Genomic DNA, 26,541 nt, shown 5'->3' on the forward strand with positions numbered 1-26,541 from the left:
CTCTCTCTCTCTCTCTCTCTATGTTATGGAGAGTGAGAGAGGTTTTCATTAATATTCTCTTTCATCCTGAGGTAAATGATGTTATGACAGGGCTAATTAGCTGATGGCAGAGGATTTCTCACCTTCACTGGTGACTGTCTTGTTCGTGCATGAAGTCATTTTCTGAAATAAAAATTTACCTTAAAGCTGCAACTTTTGCCTTTTTGGCATCTCTGTTTGAAAGACAAAAAGGTTACTTTTCAACGAAATCTCACGTAAAAACGTTACTATTTTATGGCTAATTTTGGCTAATTTGTATGAATTAGTACGATCTCATTTGTACATTTTAATACGATTTGCTTCCGTGCCAGTGACGTTAGGGGTGGGGCTTTGAAAAACTGAATTGAATTTAATACTTGATAACTTGAATTTAATACTTTATAAAGTTCAAGTTGTCATGATTCAGATAGCAGAAAGAATGTAAAACATGTATGTTGTTTATGTTTTTTAATTTGATCAATTATTTATGTAATATAATCTAAAATATATTTATTTCATTTATTAATATTTATTTATTTAAATATTTTATTACACTCCAAAAAGTAAATTTCTTGATTGTTGTTTTTTATTACAATTTTTTTTACAAATTTAGGAAACTATTTTAAAATAAAATAAAATATCTTCATCTGCTTTAAGAAGCAAAACATTAAAAACAAGATATTCAGTTTAGACATAACTTGTTAGGTCATTGTTTCTTGATTTAAGAATTACTAGATATTTGTGCTGGAAAATAATAAACAATTACTAAGAAGGGAATTCATTTTTTTCTTTACAACTTTAATTATCGTATCACATATTGCATTATTTACCAAATTATTATATAAAATGTAATTTTGTGCATCTCCAGCACAAATGATATAAATCATTGTTATTCATTATTCAATGTGATATAAATCACTTTAAATCATTTTTATAAGCTTTTTGTTGTCAATTAGAATATAAAGAGACCATTTTGAACTCTTTTGTTTTAACCCCCAAAAGTTACATTTTGCAGCTTTGATATAAAAATATACAAAATCTATAATGAACTATAAATGAGATATTTGTGATGTTAGCCTAGGAAAAGCGTATTTTCTCATCATGCAATGTAACTTTTGTAAGCCGGCTAGAATGGACATCAGTGGCCACCAACTGGCCGAACACTGACCCCTCTGCTACACTTATCCACACAAATTCACCTGCCAAACAGACAAAATTTGACAAAGGGTAAACGGGAGAGTAAAGTGATGTTTTGCAGGCGAAGCGGGGATCTTTGGCGCCGTTGTTTGCCGTTTTCTTTTGTCAGGGTGACATTTAAAGGCTTTTTAGGGGCAAACACAATTTGGCTGTCAAGCGCTTGATCTGAGATGGTGGAAGAGAAGAGACAGGAGAGATGGAGGACGGACACAGCGGTAAAGGAACGGCCCGCTGGAGGAATGTTTAGGGATGAGAGAAAGAGACGTGCATGATTGAACATTCCACTTGCGAGGACGGCAGGAGAATAGCTGGCAAATTACTGCAGCCACACTTCATCCCCGCGTCCAGTCGCTCTCTACTTTTGTCATCCATTTCTCGGGCTCTTTCTGTCGTTCTGTGGGTAAACGTGCTGTAATTGATTGTGTTCAGTGATGGTGGAGGAGTGTTGGCAGAAATGAAGCATAAACACCTCTCCGACACTGTTAGCTGGATCAATGGCAGACCGTCTCTATCGCTTTCTTTCTCTTTAAGCGTCTTTGCCATTCTCATTCAGGATCAAAGAGTTTTCTAATTCTCGTTCCGGAATATTCCTCCATTTGTTGTTTTTCACGTGTCATTTCATTCATTGGTTGTGGAAGTGGATGTCGGTGGAACGGCAAACTCCTGGCACGTCTGCTGGATTTTAGTCGCTTGTAGAGTTGGGGATGGAGAACTTGTTCTTAATCTTTTTAGATAGATAAATACATTGTAGTATATATGCTTGTGAGTTTTTAAGGGTTAACAAAGCCAGCAAAGACTTTTTTGTGAATAATTCAGCAAAAATGATTTGTAAAGCACCTTGCACAACTTTACATTGTTGCAAAGCACCTTTTAAAAAACATTTTAGCCCAAATATAAAAAACGGAATAGAAATAAGAAAAAAAAGAAATGACAATTGCAAAATACATAAAAATACTTGCGATAATACTAAAATGCACTGTGCATTAACATGACTAGCTATATATAAAAAATTCTTTAAGATTGTATTCTGACCAAAGTATATGTTTTAAATATATGGTCACATGGTGAATATTGCGGACTGTCTGTCATAGTGCATCTGAGTTAGTAAAGCAATGTAGAAACATTTTAATTCATTAAATAAAAATAACCACAAAAATATTTACAAGTAGTTTGTTAGTCTCCTAGGCTTTCATATTTTCTAGAAAGCAATGTGTGTAAATTATGTGTCACCATGTATAAACATGTTTATCATATTACTGTTTATTGTGATTATTTAATACTAAGGAATGTGTGCTTTTCTGTTTTGTCTCATGAAATGTTTGTGTGTGTCTCTAGGGTTATGAAGTGCGTAAGATCAGGGCGATCGATCAGGACTTGGGTCGACCTCGTGGAATTGGATACACTATCGTATCAGGTCAGTCACATCTGCTGCTCTCATTGAGATTTCAGCTGACGATTAATTGTCAAACAACTCATTATTTTGACCTTCATATTCGTTTACTTTTAACGCAAAACCAAAGGATGGTGAAATGATGAAGTGCTGGTGTTTGTGTTTTGTTTTGAATTCAGTCAGTCTGAGAGAGAGAGACAGTGGTCCGAAGGCTATATTGCTGCTTTGCAGTCTATCTTAAAGGATATGACATAATATGTGTGTACTTTATAAAACCTTTGTCAGTTCAGTCCATACATGAGCTTAGCACAGAAGGACGAACCATCCCACAGCTCAACACACACATTGTGTATGTGTTTGGCCTCCCCCGTAGATCACTTTCATTGCTATCAGCATGAGACAGAGACCGAGGGAGGGACAGAATAAAGAGAGCAAGAGTGAGACACCATGAGTGTTACACCATGTGTTTTCTCTGATATATTTAAAACGAATGTAAGATGGACGTTTGAGAGGCTTCTTAGGCTATACGGTTCTCTTTGGGTTTCTGTTTTGACACGAATGTCTTTGGATTATAGAAGATATGAAACTAAGCAGCATTCATTTAAAAAAAAGGATAGCAGGGTTAAATGGGAAATATGCTGTTCAGAAAAATGCTTTAGACTTGATGCACCGATATATCTGCCAAAAATCGGCATCGTTCGATAAAAGTTCTGTGTATATAAAATGTTTAGAAACATCAGCTTGACGTTCAATATAAATAGCTCTTGTGTGAATTAATAACATTCAGAAAGTTAAGAAATATTCATTTAACCTTTAGAATTTTAGAGTGGCCTTTTATTGTGGCCAGCCTAAGGCACACCTGTGCAATAATCATGCCGTCTAATCAGCATCTTGATATGCCACACCTGTGAGGTGGATGGATTATCTCGGCAAAGGAGAAGTGCTCATTAACACAGATTTACACAGATTTGTGAACAATATTTGAGAGAAAAAGGCCTTTTGTGTACATAGAAAAAGTCTTAGATCTTTGAGTTCAGCTCATGAAAAATGGGGTCAAAAAAAGTGTTGCGTTTATAATTTTGTTCAGTGTATTTGGCCTGTGCTACAAAACTTTAAGCCTCTGTAGCACCAGTGCTATGTGCAAAAAAAGTTAACCTACAGTACAGCCCTGACAGGTAAATGTTGCGAATTGCAGCTTTAAGTGTTTATTCGTGTTAGTTTTGGTCGACGTCGTTGCTTCCTCTTTGGAAATCTCTGTTGAGAAGTGGATGTATATGTGAGTTTATTAGGCCATCGAATGGGTACCTGGTACCGGTATTATGGGATACTTTTAGCATACCACTGAGGTTTACACGAGTATCTGCACTAGCTTCGTCCCAGAGTCCTCTTAAAATTATTTTTTGAGCAGAGAGGCGTACGTTTATTTTAGAGAGAGCAAAACACGAGCAGCGCAGCCCTCCAAAAATACCCAGAATTACATACACAGTATTACACCGTTTTTAACTGAGAACTGGAAGTTGTCCGGATGAACATTTAAAGAGTACATTCCTCGAGATCATAAAAAATACATTTCATGAAGTGTTTAATTTTGCCGTGTTTGAATGTAAGCAATCTGCCAAGTTGTAAATCCGAAGGTGAACGAATAACAGAGTTATTAGCTTATAAAAAAGGTAATCGACTCTGAATCACGCGAACAAGCCATGACCTGTCCGAATCTTTAACCACAATGTACCTACGTCACTAGAAAATTCCCCGCCTACTGACTGCGAAAACTTAACTCTCTCCTCCCCAAACACTGTACTAGCTCGTTCGTGACGTGTGCATCATGTCTAAGAGAAGCTGTGTTCTATGTAGTGAAACTAAGTCAGTCTTATTTTCACTACCAAAGGAAGAACTTCTGAGGAAAAAATGGTTACTATTTATTTTTCAAACGACACCAAAGGAGTATAAACCGAACGTTTTACTTTGCGCGCGTCATTTTACCGAAGATTGCTTCATCAATCTTGGCGCCTTTACTGCAGGATACATTAAACGTCTTTCCTTAAAAGATGTTGCAATACCAACTTTATTTGGACCTGTAAGCTCCACCGAATCACAACCTGTAAGTGTGACTCTTTATTTTTGTCTTTACTTAAAATTAAATTTGTGTGACGTTATCTCATGTCTGTGTTTAGCTAACGTTACCGTTATTTTTGGGGTTGTTACTGTTTGTTTACCTAACGTTAGCTATAAACTCGTTGCGCTAATGTAAGTGTTCAACCATATTAACTCGCAAAGTCTTTATTTCAAGAACTGCGTGGTGTACTATAGTTATAATAACATCTGAAGATACAAACACTGTACACTGTATGCCGTGATAACTAACTGTTACAAGAGAAGTGTCTAAAACAGTCCTTTTTCTTACTGGCATCTGTATAAGGATTAAAGAATGATTCGTCAGACTCGGGCTCGAACTGGTAAGGTAAAATCGACGCCATCTCTCTCTATACACTGTTAATATCCAACCACCTGCAAACCGTAATACAGCAGTAATGATAGGCGGTCCATTTGCGACACATGCTGAACGCGTTTGACCAATCACAGCAGACTAGACCATTTGACCAATCACAGCAGACTAGACCATTTGACCAATCACAGCAGACTAGACCATCTGATCAATCACAGCAGACTACACTATCTGACCAATCAGATCAGACTACGCTGGCGGAAAGGCGGAGATTACACAGATGAATCGCGGAACGAATCATTTGAGAGTCAGTCAAGAAGTAAGGTAATAAAAACTGCTTATTATTACGAAATAATAGTATTTTTACATCATGTATGTACATAAACTTGTTGTCGTACACTCCATAAACCAAAATAAGCCCTTAAAAATATTGAGGAATGTACTCTTTAAGAGGAATCTGATAGCTCTTAACGTTAAATTGTGAAACATTTAATGCAAAGATTTGGAATGGATAGAGGATGGTGTAAATTTCCCCCAAGCGTTTCAAGTCTAATGGTCTAATCAATAGGACAGAGATCCCTGATGTGGGTTAAACATTCCCGCAGGCTAGCGGAGCTCGGCTATTTTAACCTGATTCCATACTCAGTAATCATGAGAGCTATCGCGCGGGCCCTGACCCGAGATCAGCCGAATATCCCCAGATATCATTCATAATGGTAATTGCTCTATTAGAATTCATATTGCTTGCTGTCTCATAGTCGTTGTGTGGGAATCCAAAGGGGACAATCAAAGAAGCAAGGGAAAATAGAGAGAGAGAACAAGATACTGCCCTCTCCAGCATATTACTTATTAAAACAAGAAGTTGAGTTGGGATGTTATATACTGCAAGAACACAGACGAGTTTCATTTTGTCTTGTGAAGTTAATATTGCAAAAAGAAAACAATCAATGCAGAACTTTTAACTTTCTTATGATTTGCCAGTTGTTTTATTTTAGACTATGTTGCTCTGAAGAGCACTGGCATTTTACTTCAAATAGATGTAAAACAACTTTATGAAACATAAACCTTGAAGGCGCTGCGAGCAATTATTTTAAATGCCACACATTGATTGTATCTATTAACTGACAGATGTCACATAAATGTCTTAAGAAATCTCACATGTGTCTTTGACAGCACAATAAACCTCTAAAATAATAATAATAGTGTCTGAGAAAACATAGCCAATCAAAAACAGCTTCTGCTTCTCTGACATTTGTTTCGATTGTCTGACATGTCTTTGGTGGGCGGGTTTTTGTAGGAAAGCTCTAATAGAGTATCGCAGAGATATTCTATAGACGGTTTCATCTTAACAACATAAAAGAATGTTATTGCACATGTGCACTTTTGTGACCCCATCTTAACTTCCGGTACACATTCACCAACAATAGAGTGCCTGTAGATTATTTCTGATAACAATCAACAGAAACCTAGAAGAACTGTTACTTGGCTAAACTTGTCTCGCCAATATTTTTAATTTAGACTGCGATACCAAGTTCAACCGCTAGATGTCAATGTACCATACGGTTTCTTTACATGCGTCACAACTACAGGATCATTCAACAAATTGTTTATTTAATAAAATGAACATACAACAAAATTTAACAAATTGTTTATTCGTTTACAATTATTTTACAGTAAAATGATCATATGAATTAATATTAACATAAATGAAATGAAATATAAATAGTTATATTATTAGACACTTGCCAAACATAAACCGGAATTTAACTGGTGGTCAGGCGCACGCGCGTCCGATGAAACGGTCTATAGTTTAACGTTCCACCAAAGGATGTAGTCGCTTTTAGCAACTTGTTAGCAACTGCGGTTTTCAAGACACAATAAAGCGTTAAAAAATCACGAGTGGGTTATAACTGGTGTGTTTTATTTTGTAGATTAAAACGTGAAAATATTTAGAAGTTTTGTAGGCTATGGAATCAGAAGTGCTAAAATGCTAACTTGCTTCCGGGGTTTGCACACAAAATACGTCATCTCTGCGATACTTTATTCAGTCAGAAGTAAATATTTGGGTAGTTGACAAATAAACCATAAATGTGTCCAATGGTGTGACAGGAAAAATGTAGAAAAAAACCGATCTAAGATAAGCTGTTCTATATTATAAATATAAATGATATAAAATTATATATTACTAGCACTTTGTTTTATGTTTTTTTTGCTATTACACAATAGGACACATGGCTTTAACTACCCATTTACATATTAATTTAGCAGATGCTTTTATTTAATATAACTTAGAAATAAAAGAGCAAAGAATTAAACAAAACAGCTGCATGTTATAAGAAAACAGATGAGAGATAATCTATCATGAGAATAATAACCTCTCCAATTTGAAAGTCAATTATTTTTGCACACAATTAAGAATTACACTTCCACAAATACACACACATAAAATGTCAGTAGTAATGTGAATTTCATTGGTTAATTCTTCAGCAGTCTGCAGGTAATGACATAACAGTAGAGAGAGATAACAGCATGTGTGTGTGTGTGTGTGTGTGTGAGCATTATTGATGGGTTTTCACACATATTTATGCACGTGTGTGTGTGAATGTCACTGTGGATGTCCTTTGGGGAAGTGTGCACGTGTTTGTGTGTGTGTCTGCGGGGACTCGTCCCATTAGTTGAGTAATTAAGATAAATGAGTTTTTAATTGCAGGGTGATGTGTGTTAATGATCTAGAGACCACAGATTACTGTACTCTCTCGCTCTCATCTCTCAGTGTGTCTCTCGCCCTTTCTCCCGGAGGTCTGATCACAGTGGCGTTGATGTTATTATTTACTGTAAAATGACTCAGGCCTGAATCTTCGCCGTAATCCAACAACCTGACCTGGAACGCCATCATCTCTTTTTGATCATGCAGAAGTTTACCATGCATTCGTATTGGTTTTATTTGTATGCATCTGGCACGCTTTTACCTGACTTACAGTTTATTCAGTGTATGCATTAGAAGACAGGCTGGTGTCTGGGTCTGGCAAGCACACTAACATTATTTTAGAATTGCAAAATAATTTGTGATAGTTAAGTATATTTTAAATGCCTTAAATGTAAAGCATGTCTTTCGATTTTGAACACTATAATCTATTTTATGAATCACAGGGAGAGTTTTAAGTGTGTGTGTGTGTTTATTCCACAGCTGCACGACCCCAGGACAAGTCCAGTATTGTGTCTACTGAAGTGAGAGAGTGTGTGTGTGTGTTTCAGCGTTTGTGTATGGGAGGCAGACATACTTACGAATCTCTCTTGCCCGTTGAATCCATTATAAAGCGCCGAGGGAAAACAGTGTCCTAAGTTTCAGCCCAGCAGGGTTCATGAACTGTGCGCGGTGCTCACAGATCCACCTCACAGCCCCTCCAGCTACGGTGGCTTTAAAGGGCCAAAGTTAAAGCCTCATTAAATCACCCCCCTCTTTCAGAAGCACATGTGAGCTTTTTTCGACTCTGAGCTCCCAAAAGGAAAACGATCTACATAGCCTTGTTATTCCTGTGACAGTGAAGCCAAACGTTACCATGGAAACCTTATGGAATGTTTTCCTGAAGTGCACCAGTTCTCATGGATTTACATCTAGAGCCCTATTATTTGGATATGTAGGTTAGAAATAAGATGCGTACACATGCGTTTAATAGAACAACCTTACACAAAATAAGTACTGTACACTTTAGGTTCATTTTCATGAGTATACTTAAAGGGAAAGTTCACCCAAAAATGAAAATTCTGTCATCATTTACTCGCTGTCAGATTATTCCAAACCTGTATAATTTTTTTTCCTGCTAAACACAAAGGAAGATATTTGGAAGAATGTCAGTAACCAAACAGATCTTACTGACATAGTATTGACTGACATAGTATTTATTTTCTCTACTATGGCAGTAAATGGGGGTGGGGGGGGGGGGTGTTGGGGATGAGAGCTGTTTGGTTACTGACATTCTTCCCGATATCTTTTTCTGTGTTCATCAGAGCAAAGAAATTTAAACAGGTTTGGAACAACCTGAAGGTGAGTAAATGATGACAGCATTTTCATTTTTGTGTGAACTGTCCCTTTAAGTAATGTTCAAGTATTTTAAGTATGCTTTATTTAATATTGTGTATTATTGTACTAGTAGTATTCAATTTAAATGCTTCTTGGAACTAAATTGGCCCACTTTTTAGTTTATAAAAGTATACTTTTATATTAAGTGTAACAGCAGTAAACTTTGACTTTACTCAGAACAGTAGTTTTTCGTTTGTACCGCAACTATACTACATAGTTTTAGTATGCACTATACTGTGTAGTATACACTATATATGGGTGTACTAATAGTATAGTACAGTAGTTCAATACTTGTAGCATATGTTTTTAGTTTATGAAAGTATGCATTGAAGTATACTTTTAGTAAACTACGAATTGTTTAATTATAAACGAGAAGCTACATAAAAGGTTGACTGATATTCGTTCTTATTTTTTTCTCTTATTTTAGTTGAAAAGTATACTATTAGCACACTAAATGTCCTCTTTGCGAGGGTTAGATCACAGATGAACAATGACTCGCATTGCTACTTTTTTTTCCTAACGACTTGTCCTGAAAACTGGGTGACTAGCGGGCGTGTTATTGTTTACTATATGTTTACTGATTCTGACATGTAAATGACTTATGCAGCACATTGCATTCGAGGGATACTGTATTGCATACCGTGTGCACTGTTTTATACGACTTTGAAATGGACATTGGGAAATGTAGTGCAGCATGCATTAGATTCATACTGAAATCATCTGTTTATACAATATTCTATGTATACTATGTATTGCAGAAATAGTATGTGTAGTATGCTATTATAGTAGACTCTAAAAGCTTTCTGTAGTCACTCACTGTCTGTGTGGTGTACTTAAAAAGCCATTACCCGTTCATGCACGAGTCTGCTCGCCAAAGCGTGACCTGTGAAATCCACCTGCAAAGATGAAGAAATACAGAGCAGCTTACATCCTTTATTTTGCCATCTAACTCTGATCTTAATACGGTCTTGTCACTCTGAGCTTAATGTCGTCTGCTGAAGTGAAAAGAAACCAGATTCAGAAACATCATTACTGTCAGTGCTCGCAACGCTGTGTTGACATGCCTCAAACATTCTGCTCATTCCGTTTATTTTATTCTTTAAATTATTGACACAAATCTATTTAATAATGCAATTTTGTATTTATTTCAGCCTAAACCACATTCAAGCTCCCTTCTAACTTTATTTTGTTGATAAGTTTTGACAGCTTCAGGTGTGGCACATATTTGATACTTTTTTATATAAAATGTTAGATTAATTTGTGAAAATAATGGCACGAGTCTTCTGTGTTCTGCGGACCCCAATAGCAGGTGATGACGTTGTGATAATTATTCACTGAATTCTGATTCTCACACAAACTGAATCTTTAACACACTTTTCTAGCTGTTGTCACTAATAACTCCTTGGTCAAATCGTTTACGTTACGTTTACAGATTTTCCATTCATTAATTCCTATAAACTTCAGCCCTAGTTCTTATGTCTTCGCACGCAGAGTCACAAGGCCGAAACGAAGGGTTCAATAAGTCAAATCATCTGTGGATCTTGTTTAAAGAATGCGCTTGACACTTTCAGCAGAGAGATCAAAGTTTCCAATCTATCTCTCAGGGTTTGATTATTCCCCTTGAGCCTTGAGCTTCAGATCAATAGTCAACCCTGTGACCTGGGTTACAATAAGCTCCAGTTGATAAAAGAATATGTGTGTGTGTGAGAGGGTCTTTAATTTCAGATCAGACCGCTGGTGTGTATATTGAATGAGTGTGTATGTGTGATGGGTTTGTCCGATGGGTCACTCGTCTGGCCCGTGGAACAGGCCTTTTATTCTTTATTCATTTACTGACACAACATACAGACAACTGGACTTTCCTTTTGGGAATCAAGAACTGGTTTATTTTTGGTTACTTAATTGTTTTAGTATTTAGTACTAAATTGAATTTAGTTTGAAAGGCATAATGTCATGTGCTTAAAATATGCAATATTTGTATTTGAGTGAACCCAAACGTTGTCATCATAACATGCAAGGCGTGCACGTGCAATATACAACTTTTGCGTATTTGCATTTTAAAAGTGAAAATTATAAGAGAAAAAGAAGCCTTTAGACTTTAGGAACACATGACCTGACTCACAGACACCCATATGAGTTTTGAAGAGATAACAATGACAGCAGTGTTGTTAGATGCAAAAATTTCTGTAACACAATTTATTTCTGATTATTTATTACTGTTCTGTTGAACTCATTGACATGATCTCATTGTTTTACAACAGTCTGTTGAGGGGAGTAAATGCATTAGAAAAGCTTTCTAAACATGGCTTCTTTCTCTTCCTCCAAAATTGCTAAAAGAATCATTAAGGAAGATGAATCGTTTCTTAATGATTCTTTGACTCAGAGTCACCCCAAAGCTCTATCGACTGCTGCCATGACATTTATGGTCAAAGTGCTATGGATTCTCACATGCTACAGGTAGATGAAATCTGTGAAAAATAGACTAATTCACAATATAAAACCGATAGTTAGGGTTCTGTAATAGGATTGGATAAGCCATGTTTGTCATTGTTTCATAGCCAATCGGTGCACACCTGCGACCTCACATCTACTGAATTCTATCGTTCTTTATTTTTTTATGGTTGTCTTTTATGGTGACTGTAAACTGTGACCGCCATGTCTCCTAATTGTGTCTGATAGATCAGAGACATGCGTTGAAAATGTTTAAAGGTTTTGGCCTCATTTTGTATGATCATTAGGCTCTTGCTGTGTAAATTTATGATGTGATTTTCACTTTTGTTGAAGGGATAGAGTCGGTTTTTGATCTCGCTGCCAGGATCGGTTTTGCCACTTCAAGTAAAGGATTGTTGCTAATCTGAATCCTGCAGTTGTTATCTGAGAGCATTGACTGGATTATGTCATATAATCCATAAAACAGCCTTTCATGCCAAATGGGATTCAATAGCATTTCTGGCATATAAAAGCAGAGATACTGTGAATGTGTGTTGGTTTAAATGTGTTAGAACGGATGCTCAGGATGGTTTGTTTGTCGTTTGTTCATGTTGTTCGCACATATGTTTGTAATTGTTTTATATTTTTCTGTCTTTATCGTCTTTATAGTTTGAGCTAATAAAACGTCAGATACATAACAGTAGGTTACAGAATTATTAAAAAAGATCTTTGATTTATGAATGGCTTTCAGGGCATGTGTCAGCCTTAGACAAGCTCCTTTGGTCTCCATGAAAAATGTATGTTTCTTTTTATAAATGGGAAAGATGTTTACATAGTTGTAAGAAAGCATACGATGAGATGAAAAATAATGAGGATATGAAATGACAGCTTCTAGTGGGAATAAATTGTGTTGTTAGTTGTTTTGTTATTATTATTATTTTATGAAGTACTTCTATTTTTTAACGTGTTGTTAAAGGGACACTTCACCCAAAAATGAAAATTCTGTCATCATTTACTCACCTTCGAGTTGTTCCAAATCTGTATGAATTTCTTTGTTCTGATGAACTCAGAGAAAGATATTTGGAAGAATGTTTTTAACCATACAGTTTTTGCCCCCCATTGACTCCCATAGTAGGAAAAAATACAACGGTAGTCAAAAGTGCCCCAGAACTGTTTGCTGTCCCAAATCTTTTAAATGTCTTCTTTTGTGTTCAACAGAATAAAACATGATCTAGTAATTTTTCCTACTATGGGAGTCAATGTGGGGCGAGATCTGTTTGGTTATAACCATTCTTTCCAAATATCTTTCTCTGTGTTCATCAGAACAAATACATTTATACAGATTTGGAACAACTCAAAGGTGAGCAAATGATGACAGAATTTTCATTTTTGGGTGAAGTATCCCTTTAATTGTTTTTTTGTTTGTATGTTGAACATAAGTTTTATATTCATGTTTGCAAATAAGAAAACCAAATTACATATAACTTATTAAAAAACAAAAATGTTCAGAAGTGTTTATGTCTTTAACTCTGCAAACTATAAGCATCTTAATTTCGGTATTAGTTCTACTTGGGTAGGGTGGTTGTCTTTATTTTTTAGTGTGATCGTGATTAGTGTGGATTACTACATTCTTTTCTTGTAACCTGCACGTTTTTGATTCTTTCTGAAAGACGTTGTGAAGTGAGCTCCATGTTGTTCTTCTGTTGTTAGAAAAAGAGTGTTAAAAGTAAATGAGCTCAGCATTCTTGAATAAATTCTGTTGTCACCTTATATGCTCTTCAGGCTGATCATTTGTTTGTAGTTGTTTTGGCCTGATGCTGAAAGTTTTACCCTTTATATTCATTGTATTTGTTAAATCAAGGCTATTGTTAACATATATTTGTTCTTTTGAAAGAAAACGTATAGATTAAATTGTGTGTTGCGTAGATTGGCGGTGTGGTTGACCACTATCACCTTATAACAAAAGAATGAAAATGAACGTGTGCCATTTGTAAATGTGTGTGTATGTGTGTGTGTGTGTGTATGTTGGTATTGTGCCTGTGTGTTATCAGCTCATTTGTTTCAGCATTGTTCCATGCCTCCGGTGTGTTTATGTGTATGAACGTACGTGTGGGCTGGATTTATCCGAATGTCACTAGAGACTGGAGGTTATGATATCTTTCCTAATGCTCTGAAATTATTCTCATTAAATAGACGCTCTCATTACACATTGCATTAGCCCGCAGGAATCACAATCATTTAATCATCTAAACTCGGAACGGATCCCAAACCCTCACATTACGTCCCACAACATCACAGTTTTCTGCTGCTATTGTATCGGCGTGTGACGACTTGTGAAAGCGTTGCACGTTGGTTCACGGTGATTAAACTTTGAAAGAGAGTTTGTGTATGTGTGTGTGTGTGTGTCGTTTGTCTCATCACACACCCGATCACACACATCAGATTATGCACCCCTCTTTTTCTCATAATAGCTACACATGTTTGAGTCCCACTCCCTGCAACTCTTTCCAAGTGTTTTGTTTTTTTGAGAGAGAGGTGAGCAGAATTTTAATAACTGTTTACTGTTGATCAGGGAGATGGCAACTTCGCTCTCACATGCATAAACACAACGTGAATGTTTAAAATGTTTTAATTTCAGTGTTATTTACTGCGTCAGAAGGAGGGTGAATTTCAAATCATTGATGTTTGGTTTAGTTTTTACTGGGCTTGTTGATATCACAGTAAAAACTTAAGGAGCAGTGGAGGTTAATGGTCAGTTCTACAGACAACTCAAAGTAATTTAGCAGGAAATAATAATTATTCTTTTTAATATTGATATATCATTTTAATATATTGAATTATCAAAACTTTTGTTTGCCAGTTATCGAAGTTATAAAAGGTTTGTCTAAAAGTCCTGAACCCGTGTCTCAAACAAACTCTGAATTTTTATGAAGAGATCAGATTAGACACCACTAACTTTTTTTTAATCAAATGCAGTGTTCTTTCTCATATGTAGTGTTAGAATATACAGTGGTGGTCAAAAGTTTGCATACACCTCGCTGAATCTGGAAAATGTTCGAGAAATAGAGAAGTTTGAAAATAAAAGTTTGTTTTAGTTAATTACCTGAACAAGTCATTTCACATAATAGATGTTTACATAAACTCCACGGCACAGAATAATACCTGAATTTACAAACATATCCCCGTTCAAAAGTTTGCATACGTCTTGCCTACATCTGATTTTATGTTTTGTGATAGTTGTTGAAGAGTTTCTTGTTTGTCCCGAGTCATTAAACTGTCCATTGGTCTCCGGAAAAATCCTCTAGGTCCTGCACAATCTTTGCTTTTCCAGCATCTTCTGCATATATGGCCTCTGTTCACCTGTGACTGTTTGATGTTGAGATCCATCATACACAACAGTTACAAAAGATACAAACATTAAGTGATGCCCAAGAAGCACGGTATATATTTTTGTAGTGTCCGGAGGGCATTACTAAATAATAGCAATTTATGTTCACGTAACATTTGAACTGGCTTATTTTTTTTAAATGTTGTTATTATTCTGTAATATGGACTACATCTGCGTTTTTCAGGAAGTGGAAAAGACATTGACAACATTTAAAAAAAATGAAAGTACAAAGTTAATAAGCACTTTTTAATACTTTTCATTGGTTAGATATTTGCACAACCCAGTGACAAACATAAAGGGTGACTAATATTAATGATTTATGGCAATTCAGAAGGACAGAAGCGATATGTAAACTTCTGTTATGTAAAATACCCTGTTCAGGGCAGTAGTAAATTAAAAACAAACCTTAATTTAAAAAAGCCTCTTATTTTTCTTACATTTTCTGTATTTTGCAAGGTTTATTTAAACTTTTGTTGACTGTGTATGTTTCTTTCTTAGCAGTCATAAATCAAAGTATATTGAGTATCATAATAATAGAGACAGTCTGTGTGCGTGTGTGTGTGTTGGTTACATTGGCTTCATATTTTCCAGCTCAGTACTATTGCTAATGTGAAAACCCCAGCAAGAAACACAAACACACACAATCTAGTGAATGCAAAACTTATTTCAATTAAGCAACTTGTAATAAGAATGCTTAACACATGCACTTGGTTCTGTAAACTAGACCTATGTAATGTAATGTACAAATTGTGTACATTTTCAAATAAGCGTCACATTAGAGGCATGTTTCTGGGATTCCCGCGGGAATTTATTATTAATCACGTAACTGGGACAGGAAAAAATGTCAGCGGGAGTGGGCGGGACCGGGAATACACATATATTATATTATATACGGTTATATTATATATATTAGTAATATCATGCCATATTTGAGTTATCATTAAACCGTAATGGTAAATACTGCCAAAGTTAGCAACAGTATAACATTATGAAACGCGGGTTTTGTTCATTTATGTCAGGAGTGCAAAATAAACTAGCAAAATAATGTTAGGGATATGAGACATACTGTACATATTCATCCTCGTCTGCTCCCGTTCATTTGCGATCACAGGGCTTTTAGTCCAAAATGTGCATATTGGGGGAAATATAGATGTACTGAAACACGTTTACTTCATATTTCTTTAGACAGACTGATGATTTTGAAGCTCCGTTCAACTGTAGTTTCTTTGGCGTTCGCTCTGATGACCGCAGGTGTCTCCTGGGTCCCAAAGTACACCCGATTACTCACGTCACATGCGTTTTTGCTCATGGGGACCTCAATTTTGGTCCCCACGGTGGCACGAGTCCCCATGTGTTGGTGTGCATTCAGGTTTAGGTCCCCACCGGGATATACAAACATGAACACACACACACACAGGTAGCTCTGCATTTCTGGACACTCAAACAAAGTGATGTTTTAAAAGTGCCACAGTGTTCACGCTCTTGAGAAAGCTGTTTGGGCATTTTTTGACATTCTTTTCAATCAGTTTGTGTTTTCAGTTCAGTTTTCAATTTGTGTGCGTACATACATGTGTTTTGCCTTTAGTTATTGTTTGTATAGGTTGAGACAAAGGTCTGTATCTAAGGGTTGGTAGAAACAGACATAAATGTGTGTGTATTGTCAGGTCTGGTCCTCCACAGGTGTGGGTGACAGGTGACGGCGCAGTGGTCCGTATAGTCCACGGCTGTCGCAGTATATTGGCAGTTTGGTCAAGCCACTGAAGCACACAAAGCAATTTAGAGCCATCATGGCTGCTTTGAGCCCTCATGGATGACCAGTCTCAGAGCAGCTGTCAATCAGCACTCTCTGTTATTCTGATTGGGCCGTGAGGAGTCAGTGGGAGGGACACGATGAGAGCCAACTCTGTACCAGCTGTCCTATATTCAGCTATAGTTTTGTGACTTTTTTGCCGCATCTTGCTTGTTGGATTTTTGACCTTGTACTGTATGAATCAACTAATAAATGAATGAACGCAAAAACAAATTTTTCTTTGTTACTGTACAGAAGCTTTCAAAGCAAGGAACACCGGTAGCAAAATAAAGTAAATATAAATCTAGAAAAAAGTACACAATTGTTTTTATTTACACATTAAAATTGTGTAATTGCAAAATATACATGCATATAAATAGTATATGTAAAAGCATAGATACAAATGTGAGATATACTGAAAATGTGCAAATGCTCTGTTAAAAGATATGATATAATTATATCTATAAAAAATATTTGTTAAAAATATATTAATTAATTTATTAAATTATTTATATATACACAATTAATATAATGTATTGTAGTTAACAATACCTCTATACAACTTTATATACAACTTTTTTCTCTATAACAAAATTCCTAAAAATAAAGATTCTGTCAGATAATGTGTGTCATACCAGGATTGATGTTTGTATGATTTTTTTGTGTACTGTGCCTTTAAACTGATCTCTCAGTTTTGTTAGAGCTTTATTCCACAAAAAGAATGTTGCACAGATTCTAATGATGGATTCAATTTATTTGTATGTTTACCTGTGTCACATGTAGTGCCTGAGAGAGTGTGTTTGTGTGTTTGTGTCTGACACATCTCTGGCTATATAAACACACAGTCACATCTGCCAGGACTTAATTTGTCCCCTCAACTGCACTCCCCTCCTCTCTCCACCTTTTGGCCCCAATCCTCCATAATTACCCAGAGGGCTGTGCTTCCTCCCTCGCCTGCAGTGGCCCCACAGTCACCCCATTCTGTGGCCAACAATGGACTGGCACGGGCCCAGTATGCAGTGACTACAGACAGGTCTGGCATGAGGTTAATCTCCTGTTCCCCGGCCTCTGTCAACATGCCCACACACTGCCCCTGTTTATTACACTAGCGTGCTAAGCTGCGACGCTGTTACAGCAGCTTCATGAAGCTGTAAGTGTGTGTCAGCGGAACATGTGAACTGAGGAACTGGATTGGAGGTGTTTGACGTAATATACGCATTAAAAGGGATATTTTACTCCAAAATGAAAATTCTGCTGTCATTTATGCACCTTTGTGTCATTTCAAACCTGTATAACTTTTTTCTTCTGCAGAACACAATAGAAGATATTTTGAAGAACCAAACAACACTGGCCCTCATTGACCTCCATTGTATGGACCAGAAACCACACAAAAACAAAGACATTTCTCAAAATATCTTCTTTTGTGTTTTGTGTGGTGAAAAAAGGTTCTTCTTCATAAAATCTGATGAAGAATAAAAAGTTACACACTGTATATAAAAACTACATATGATAAAAGCAGGAGAAAAAGCTATTTCTGTATATGTATTAATCTGGACTACTTTTCAGGTAGAGTATATTTAAGTTTTTTTGTTTCTTATTTTTCGCTATAACCTCATTGTAAAGAATTTTCTTCGATTTTTATATTTTATGATATAATAATATATATGAGTCATAAATAACCCCACATGGGTTTGTTGACACTGAGGTGAGTAAATAATGATAGAACTTTCATTTATTTGAAGAACTATTGCGCTCATGGTTGTAAATAGTATACCAAAAAGAGTTCTTCGGCTTGTAACGATAGCAGAACCCTTTTTGGTGCTAAATAGAACCCTTTTTAAGGTTCCATAAAGAACCCTGCCTTAAAAAGTGCTACTGTATACTGAAAAAAAAGATACTTTGAACTAACTTAATTAAATTATGGACAGTGGTCCCACACAACAGAAATACATTATCTCTTCTCAAATACTTAATGTATGATGAACTAAACTGAACTGAGTAAACTTAAACAACCATGTCCAAGTAATGTCCAAATAAATTGAATCAATTAAGTTCATCATACTAAAAGTATTTAGGTAGAGAAAACATGTTTCCATTATTTTCTGCTTGATTGAAACATGGTAATTTAAAATGTAAACATTTAGTTAAGCCAAAGCATTACTGTTTTTAGTCCGTTTAACACAATGCAATTGAGTTTGAACGTAAAACAATGGTGTTAAAACAAAATGATTTGTTTAAATAAAGTGAACAGTATCGTAAAAAAATGTTTTGAGGGTGGTGCTATAAAGAACCCTTTCATTATCAGAAGACAGGAGGGGTTTTCTTGAAAAGTTTAGATTGTGTTTGGCGTTCATTAAATATGTTGGTTTGCGGTGGTCATGCGGACAAAACATCTCAATTTCTATTAAAGTTGTAACGTTTTTGGTTAAAAATGAACAAGAATCACTTGCGCAACTATAATACAAGTACATTTGGTGTTCACAACTGGTTAGTTTGATGTAATTTGACTTCAACCGACAAAAAAAATGGTTTTCTTCTCAAGACTGTGACTATCAAAGAAAGAGAGCATGGAATAATGAAATAAAAAAGAACATTTTGACAAGGATATTAAAGGTTGTACGCACTATTATTTTTAATAGAAATGAAATACTTGACATCAAACGTAACATCACCGGATAATATTATAATTAGACATTTTTAAAGCCACTACGTTGAAATTTTCTCTCTCTGACTTATTTCCCACCAGCTCCCAATTCCTCTGCTCGCTGACAGCCTAATGAAATTATTCACTAATTCACAGCTTGTCCACTAATTTGTTGCCTGACTGACTTGATAGATGCGACAAAGCGTGGCTATCTGCCGCACAGGTTCACTAACCCGTAACCGTGAGCTAATTTGTGTCGCTCTGTTAGTACGGCTAAGATCAAGGCTGGCGACGCGGCTCTTGTAGTAAAACGGTCTGAAAGCGGGAGATAGCAGTCGGCGCGGGAACAGAAGCTGAGGGCAGTGAACGTCTCGTTCCTCTTCTTTAGCATGTGCTTCAGCTAAGCTCAGACGTAGAGATGACGGACGGTGACTTTAATTGATTTTACAGCTCCTTCACATACTGAAGGTAAACAAGTGCTGTCTGGGAGGCAGGGTGTCGACACAAGCAGGGTTGCGTGTTCAGATGAAGAATATTTCAGGAAAGCCCTAAAGTGTGTGGAATGTGCTCCTTGGAAAGAAAAACGATAGTCACGGCTTGTCTAGTTTTGATGTATTATTGGAGGAGATAACATCTTGTTGTAACACAAATAACACCTTAATCCCAGATGTTGATTTTGTTTTACAGTTAAAAATGTGTATCCAGAATTTTGACACATGGTTGGACGGCGTGTAAAGAGGCAAGTTGAAAAAAAGAGTAGAGTTGTGACGTGATCTGAGAAGTTGTTTGCATTATAAACATTCCTATATTAGATTATGAATAAAGGAGGAATAAAAGACCTATCATGCACATTGAGATCAGAAGCATTCATAAACAATTTGGGTACAGTTTTATTGTTATACTGCACACTAATGGTAGTCACTTTACTGAAATCTTAAAAAAGAATCAAATAAAATGTTACTTTTTAGAAAAAAATATAACCGCGTTATCTATACGTTTGTTTCACTAGACAACTACAATTTTATGAAAATGCATGACTTAGATTGAATAGTTTCAAAAGCATCTCAGGGTGACACCTGAAGAAGCCGCTTGATAAAATAACAAACGTTTTTTTTTACACATTTTAGACAAAGAGTGACTTCTTTGAAGGTGGTCAAATATAACTTGGCTTAATCTATATTCAAGTTTTTAGTCACAATTTAATTCCCAAAGTCTGGCATTTGTGGCATTCCATATGTGACCCTGCCTGTGAAAACCCAGCTAAAGTCGTTTTTTGGTGACTTACTGTTTTTTACATACATGAAAATCATCATACACAATATAAAGAACATTCTGTGAAAATTTTACACGAGTACAACCACGTCAAAGGTTGAAATCATAGTGAAATGAATGCTTGAAATCAAATGGATTCTCTAGATTTTGAGACTTTAGCCTGATTTTCGCAGGCAGGGTCACATATATTTGATAAGTGCAGAGCAGTGCAGTGTTGGCTTGCTCACCGGGAGACTGCATTTATTTATTTATTTATTATTTATTTATTTATTCATTTATTTATTAGATATTATTTATTATAATGATCTTGCTTGGTCTATAAACACCATGCACTGTGCTGTGTTTGACCTTTCTGTGTTTTTCTTATTTGCTCCTGTAAAGCTGCTTTGGAACAATGCACATTGTGAAAAGCGCTATATAAATTTAAAAAAAAAATTGAATTGAAAGTTTACTATTCTGCCAAAATGTGGAAAATATTTATAAAGAGTAAGTGAACTTTTGAGCCTTCTTCTATATTTATCAAATTTAATTGCTGTTGACAGTCTTGATTATTTCAATTTACATTTCTCATTCAGTGTCATAGTTGGGATCAATTTAAAAAGATTTTGAAATTTCTCTATTGATTTATAATTCCAAATGAAAGGGTTTCCCCAGCAATCTCCATCGGCGGTCGTGTAATTAACCATCATGTGTCTGTGGCTGTCCTCCTCATCCTGTGGGCTGTCGGTGTGTCTGTCTTAAGCTGCTGTGGGTGAACTCTCTTAGCTGATGGCTTTTAGTGGATTAAAGTGGCTGAGCTATCTCGTCCCCCACAGAGCTCCACTCTCTCAAACTCTTCTCTTTATTCTCTCCATCAACTTCAGCCGAGCTTGATTTCTCAAACAGAGAGAATTCTCTCAGCTGTCACTTTGTGTGTTGATGAGATGTCAGTCTCTGTGGGGGAGAGTTTTGTTCTGTCAGGCAGAACGCAGCATCACTTCGCTCTTCTGAAGAGTGTTTATCTGACACTAATGTACCAGCTCAACTCCAACGGTTCTTCATACACTTAACCTGGTCTTGCCTCTAGTTAAAGAAATAGTCCAGTCATTAAAAAATTGTTCATTACTCATACCAGTGTTTTTTTTGTTGTTGTTGTAATAATTTACTGTTATTTAATTGAATTATAATTAAATATGCAATAATGATTGTATTTATTTATTTATGTGTATTATTTATTTATTAATTTAAGGAGCTTCACATACATTTTCCATACAAAGATATCCATACAGGATCTAAAACAATAAAAGCATCTCTGTAATAATAATAATAATAATAATAATAATACTTTTATTTAATTATTTTAAACTACTTATTGTTAATATTATTAATCAATCAAATTAAAGTGCTTTATATAGAAATGATAAATGATATATTATTATTATTAGGATTAATTATTATTAATCCTACTGCTACTACTAATAATGATAATTTTGGGATTCCATTAACAATTTCCATAAAATCTGAAAAATAATTAAAAAATTACATAAGATTAAAACTATGATAAAAGCAGGAGAAAAAGCTGTTTCTGTATATGTATTCCTTTGGATTACTTTTCAGGTAGAATATTTTTAGGGTTTTTTTTGTTTCTTATTTTTCAAAAAAGAATTTTCTGTGTCTCTTGAGTTTTATGATATAATTTATAATAATATATATGAGTCATAAATAACCCCACATGGGTTTGCTGACACTGAGCTGAGTAAATAATGACAGAACTTTCATTTATTTGGAGAACTATTGCGTTAATGTAGTCACGCAAACTAACCCGTGTGACCCTTCGACATTTCATTGACTCGTCTGTGAGAACATATTTCCATAGTCCACATATTCTCAACCCACCACCATGTTCTGAACCCACAACCCTTGTAATACCAAGCCCATGAATATTGCCTCCTCACAGCGCCCTCGGAATGACTCCGCATCTACCTTAAGAAATATATTTGCGTTGCCGGATCAGGATTATTATCATTTTTAAATCAACCCGCTGTCAGTGGTCATACTCCACTGAACAGCCAAACATGTTAATTTTAATGAATCAATCTGGTCGACGAAACTCGCCTCTGCCCGTTTGGTGTCTCGCTGGCCATTTGGGAGAGTGAATTAAAATGAGTTTTCTAATTGGCTGCCGATGCCCAGAGGAGTCAATATATTCACGTCTCAGACACGCGCGCTTCAAGCTCTCTCAATCAATCTGGGTATTCCCATTGTTTGATTTCCATTACGCATGTGGTTCAGATTGCTTTCTGAGTGTAGAACTCACGACTATCTCTGCAGGGTGGCTCCGAGTCGCTCATGCATGCGCAACAAGCTCCATCTAAATCCAATACAGATGCCGCGATGATGTGACTACGTCCTGTTTAGCATAACAATAGCGAACACCCGAGATGAGATGGAACGAGAGTTTGAGAATGGGGAGGAATGATGGGGAAGTGGATGAATGTGAGAATTTAGAGGTGGAGAATTGAATCAACGATTAGGTGCAGGAAGAGAGCATCATGAAACAGAAATGAGAAGGAAGGAAGGATGAAACAATGGTGATCTAATAAAGTTTAGTACACTATGTTATCGAAAAAGAGGTGAAGGTGTGTCAGAACAAATGGAAGACAAGAGTTTTATATCGTTCTCTCCCTGCCGTCCATCTGCTGGACATCATTTGCATGCATTAAACAAACAGCAGCTGTGAGAAATGGATAGAGAGAAAAAAAGATGAGGATGAAAGAGGAAAATAGACTATTTACTTAAATCTGATATGTCTAGGCCGAGAGAGAGAGAGAGAGAGAGAGAGAGAGAGAGAGAGAGAGACAGAGAGAGACAGAGAGAGACAGAGAGAGAGAGACAGAGAGACAGACACAGACAGACAGAGACAGAGACACAGACACAGACAGACAGAGACAGAGACACAGACAGAGAGACACAGACAGAGAGACAGAGACACAGACAGAGACAGAGAGACAGAGAGACAGAGAGACAGAGACACAGACAGAGAGACAGAGACACAGACAGAGAGACACAGACAGAGAGACAGAGACACAGACAGAGACAGAGAGACACAGACAGAGACAGAGAAACACAGACAGATAGAGAGACACAGACTGAGACAGAGACAGAGACAGAGAGACACAGACAGAGACACAGACAGAGACAGAGAGACACAGACAGAGACACAGACAGAGAGACACAGACAGAGACAGAGAGACACAGACAGAGACAGAGAGACACAGACAGATAGAGAGACACAGACTGAGACAGAGACAGAGAGACACAGACAGAGACAGAGAGACACAGACAGAGACACAGACACAGACAGAGACAGAGAGACACAGACAGAGACACAGACAGAGAGACACAGACACAGACAGAGACAGAGAGACACAGACAGAGACAGAGAGACACAGACAGAGACAGAGAGACACAGACAGAGACAGAGACAGAGAGACACAGACACAGACAGAGAGAAAGAGACAGACACAGACAGAGAGACAGAGACAGAGAGACACAGACAGAGACAGACACAGACAGAGAGACACAGACAGAGAGACACAGACAGAGAGACACAGACAGAGAGACAGAGACAGAGAGACACAGACAGAGACAGACACAGACAGAGAGACACAGACAGAGACACAGACAGAGAGAAAGAGACAGACACAGACAGAGAGACAGAGACAGAGAGACAGACACAGACACAGACAGAGAGACACAGACAGAGACACAGACACAGACAGAGAGAAAGAGACAGACACAGACAGAGAGACACAGACAGAGAGACAGAGACACAGACACAGACAGAGAGACAGAGACACAGACACAGACAGAGAGAAACTTTTAAGCCTGAAGTTTAAGGCAAATACACTGTAAAAAAGCCAAGTTGCAAAATGTTCTCCCTACAAAGATAAATAAGTACATTGAACATAGAATTATTAGTTAAAGGAGTCAAATGATTGTTTTGCATATCCTAAACATGTTTCTAACAAAGATTATTTTGTTGACCGGACTTTGATTCTCAAGTTTTTGACCAAAATGCATCAGAAAGTTTGCCCAACTTACAATACTGCAAGAGTTTGAAAGTTCCAAAGATGCATTGCAGCATGTTCAATTCTGTGTTTCTTATTTGTTTTTCTTTTAAAGATTAGTGTTTTAGTTCTTGCTGGCTTTATGCTTTAATATTGTTGTTACTGTTAGTATCTATCTATTGTGTTTAGAGTTATTTTAATGAATGATGGTTTTTGATTTTTTCCATGGTTGAGGTTTGTGTTCAACGATGAGGTGTAAGTGCATGACACAACGGCAGAAGCGGTTTAAATGCACTCAACACAAACTGTTTAAACAGTTATTTGATCAACGTTTTGGTCCGTTTGAGGCAGAAAACACGTACAATTGTAGTAATAGACAAATAATTGTGTTTATTTTTAAATAACCAATGTATATGTCATGGTCCTGCCTTCTTGTTCATGATTTTCTAGTCGTGTGGCAGGATCGTGACAGATCCCTTATGTTTAGTGTGAGAAAGTCATGGTTTGTTTACCATTGACATGCCATGTGCTTTCTCGTGTCTCGTCATTGTCCCCGCCCCTCTCGTTTCCCGTATTGCTTTCCTGCCGTGTCTCATTTTCCTCACCTGCCCCTCGTTTCCCTTTAAAATGCCCGTGTGTCTTCTGTCCTGTGCTAGTTCGTTTTGTTCCATCCACAGTGTGAGTCGTGTCTTGCATGAAAACCTTGTTGGAATAATTACCCTGAAACCGGTTCTGGTTTTCCCTGTCTTTTGGTTAGTCTTGTATGTTTATCGTTAAGTCTAGTTTTAGTTTCTTTGATGCCCCATCGAGGGAAGTATTTATTTTCTGCTTTTGTTTAGTTCAATCGTTTCGGTTTTGCCCCATCGTGGGTTTTTTGGTTCATTTTCTGTCTGTTAATAAAGTTGTGTGTTAACCCCTTCACCGCCTGCCTGCATCTGGGTTCTTCCTTCCCCAAACCGTGACAGAATATCTATTTATGTTCAGCCAACAAAAAAATATGTTGTTCTGTTGTTTATTAGGTAAACTTGACTATGTTGTGACAACTAATGACTCAAACATTATTTTTTAAGTTGGGTGGAGTTAACTCAAAAACGAGCTTGCGATAGGTTGCCTTATTATTTTTAGTTGACTCAACAATTTTTGTATCTATATATGCATTTAAATGATACAGTGCATACACTTTAGTTTCTAGGACTAAACAGATTCATTCTTTATAGATGCACAATTTTAAAGTTAAGGACAGTTCCCATTGGAGCTGAGGTTAAATGTGCCGCTCGAGGGCAGAATGATGATCAGGGAGTTCAGTAACCCGTCACCTCATTGATTGCCCCTAAAGACCTACGACCTTTAGGTTTGGCCTCAGATATTTTAAGATTTTTTCCAATTACAATGAATGTCAATTTTTGATCTTCTGGGTTTAATGTGGCAGTATTCAGTGCAAACAGAAGCATCTTTTGACCGAGGCTGTGAATCATATATTTAATCTTTAAGCTCTTTAAATAATCCTGTTTGTCTTTCTGTTCATCAGGTAACACCAACAGCATGTTTGCCTTGGACTACATCAGCGGATCTCTGACGGTGAGCGGACAGCTGGACCGGGAAAACCCGCTTTACTCGTCTGGATTCACCCTCACTGTGAAGGTGTGTTTGAAAGGATTGGGATTGATCAATTCTATTTCAGAAATTCTATAACAGAATCATATACTGAAATATTCAGACAGCATTTCCAGCTTGGCTCGTGAACCTACAGCACCAAGGCACAGAAAACAAATATGTTTCAGTTTTGATACCGATCAGATGTGATGAGAGGTTTACACCGCATCCTAACCAAAGGCCT

General features: G+C 36.6%; 1 protein-coding gene across 1 annotated transcript in view; it reads left to right on the top strand.

The window, feature by feature from the left end:
• Window positions 1-26,541, top strand: part of cdh23 (cadherin-related 23) — a 217,753-nt gene that overhangs the window by 98,580 nt on the left and 92,632 nt on the right. The window contains exons 9-10 of the mRNA XM_057342191.1: window positions 2,551-2,629; window positions 26,233-26,345. Of these exons, the coding sequence (XP_057198174.1) occupies window positions 2,551-2,629; window positions 26,233-26,345 (192 nt within the window). The remainder of the gene's footprint in view (window positions 1-2,550; window positions 2,630-26,232; window positions 26,346-26,541) is intronic.

Source organism: Triplophysa rosa, linkage group LG9 (assembly GCF_024868665.1).
Source record: "Triplophysa rosa linkage group LG9, Trosa_1v2, whole genome shotgun sequence".
Classification (NCBI taxonomy): domain Eukaryota; kingdom Metazoa; phylum Chordata; class Actinopteri; order Cypriniformes; family Nemacheilidae; genus Triplophysa; species Triplophysa rosa.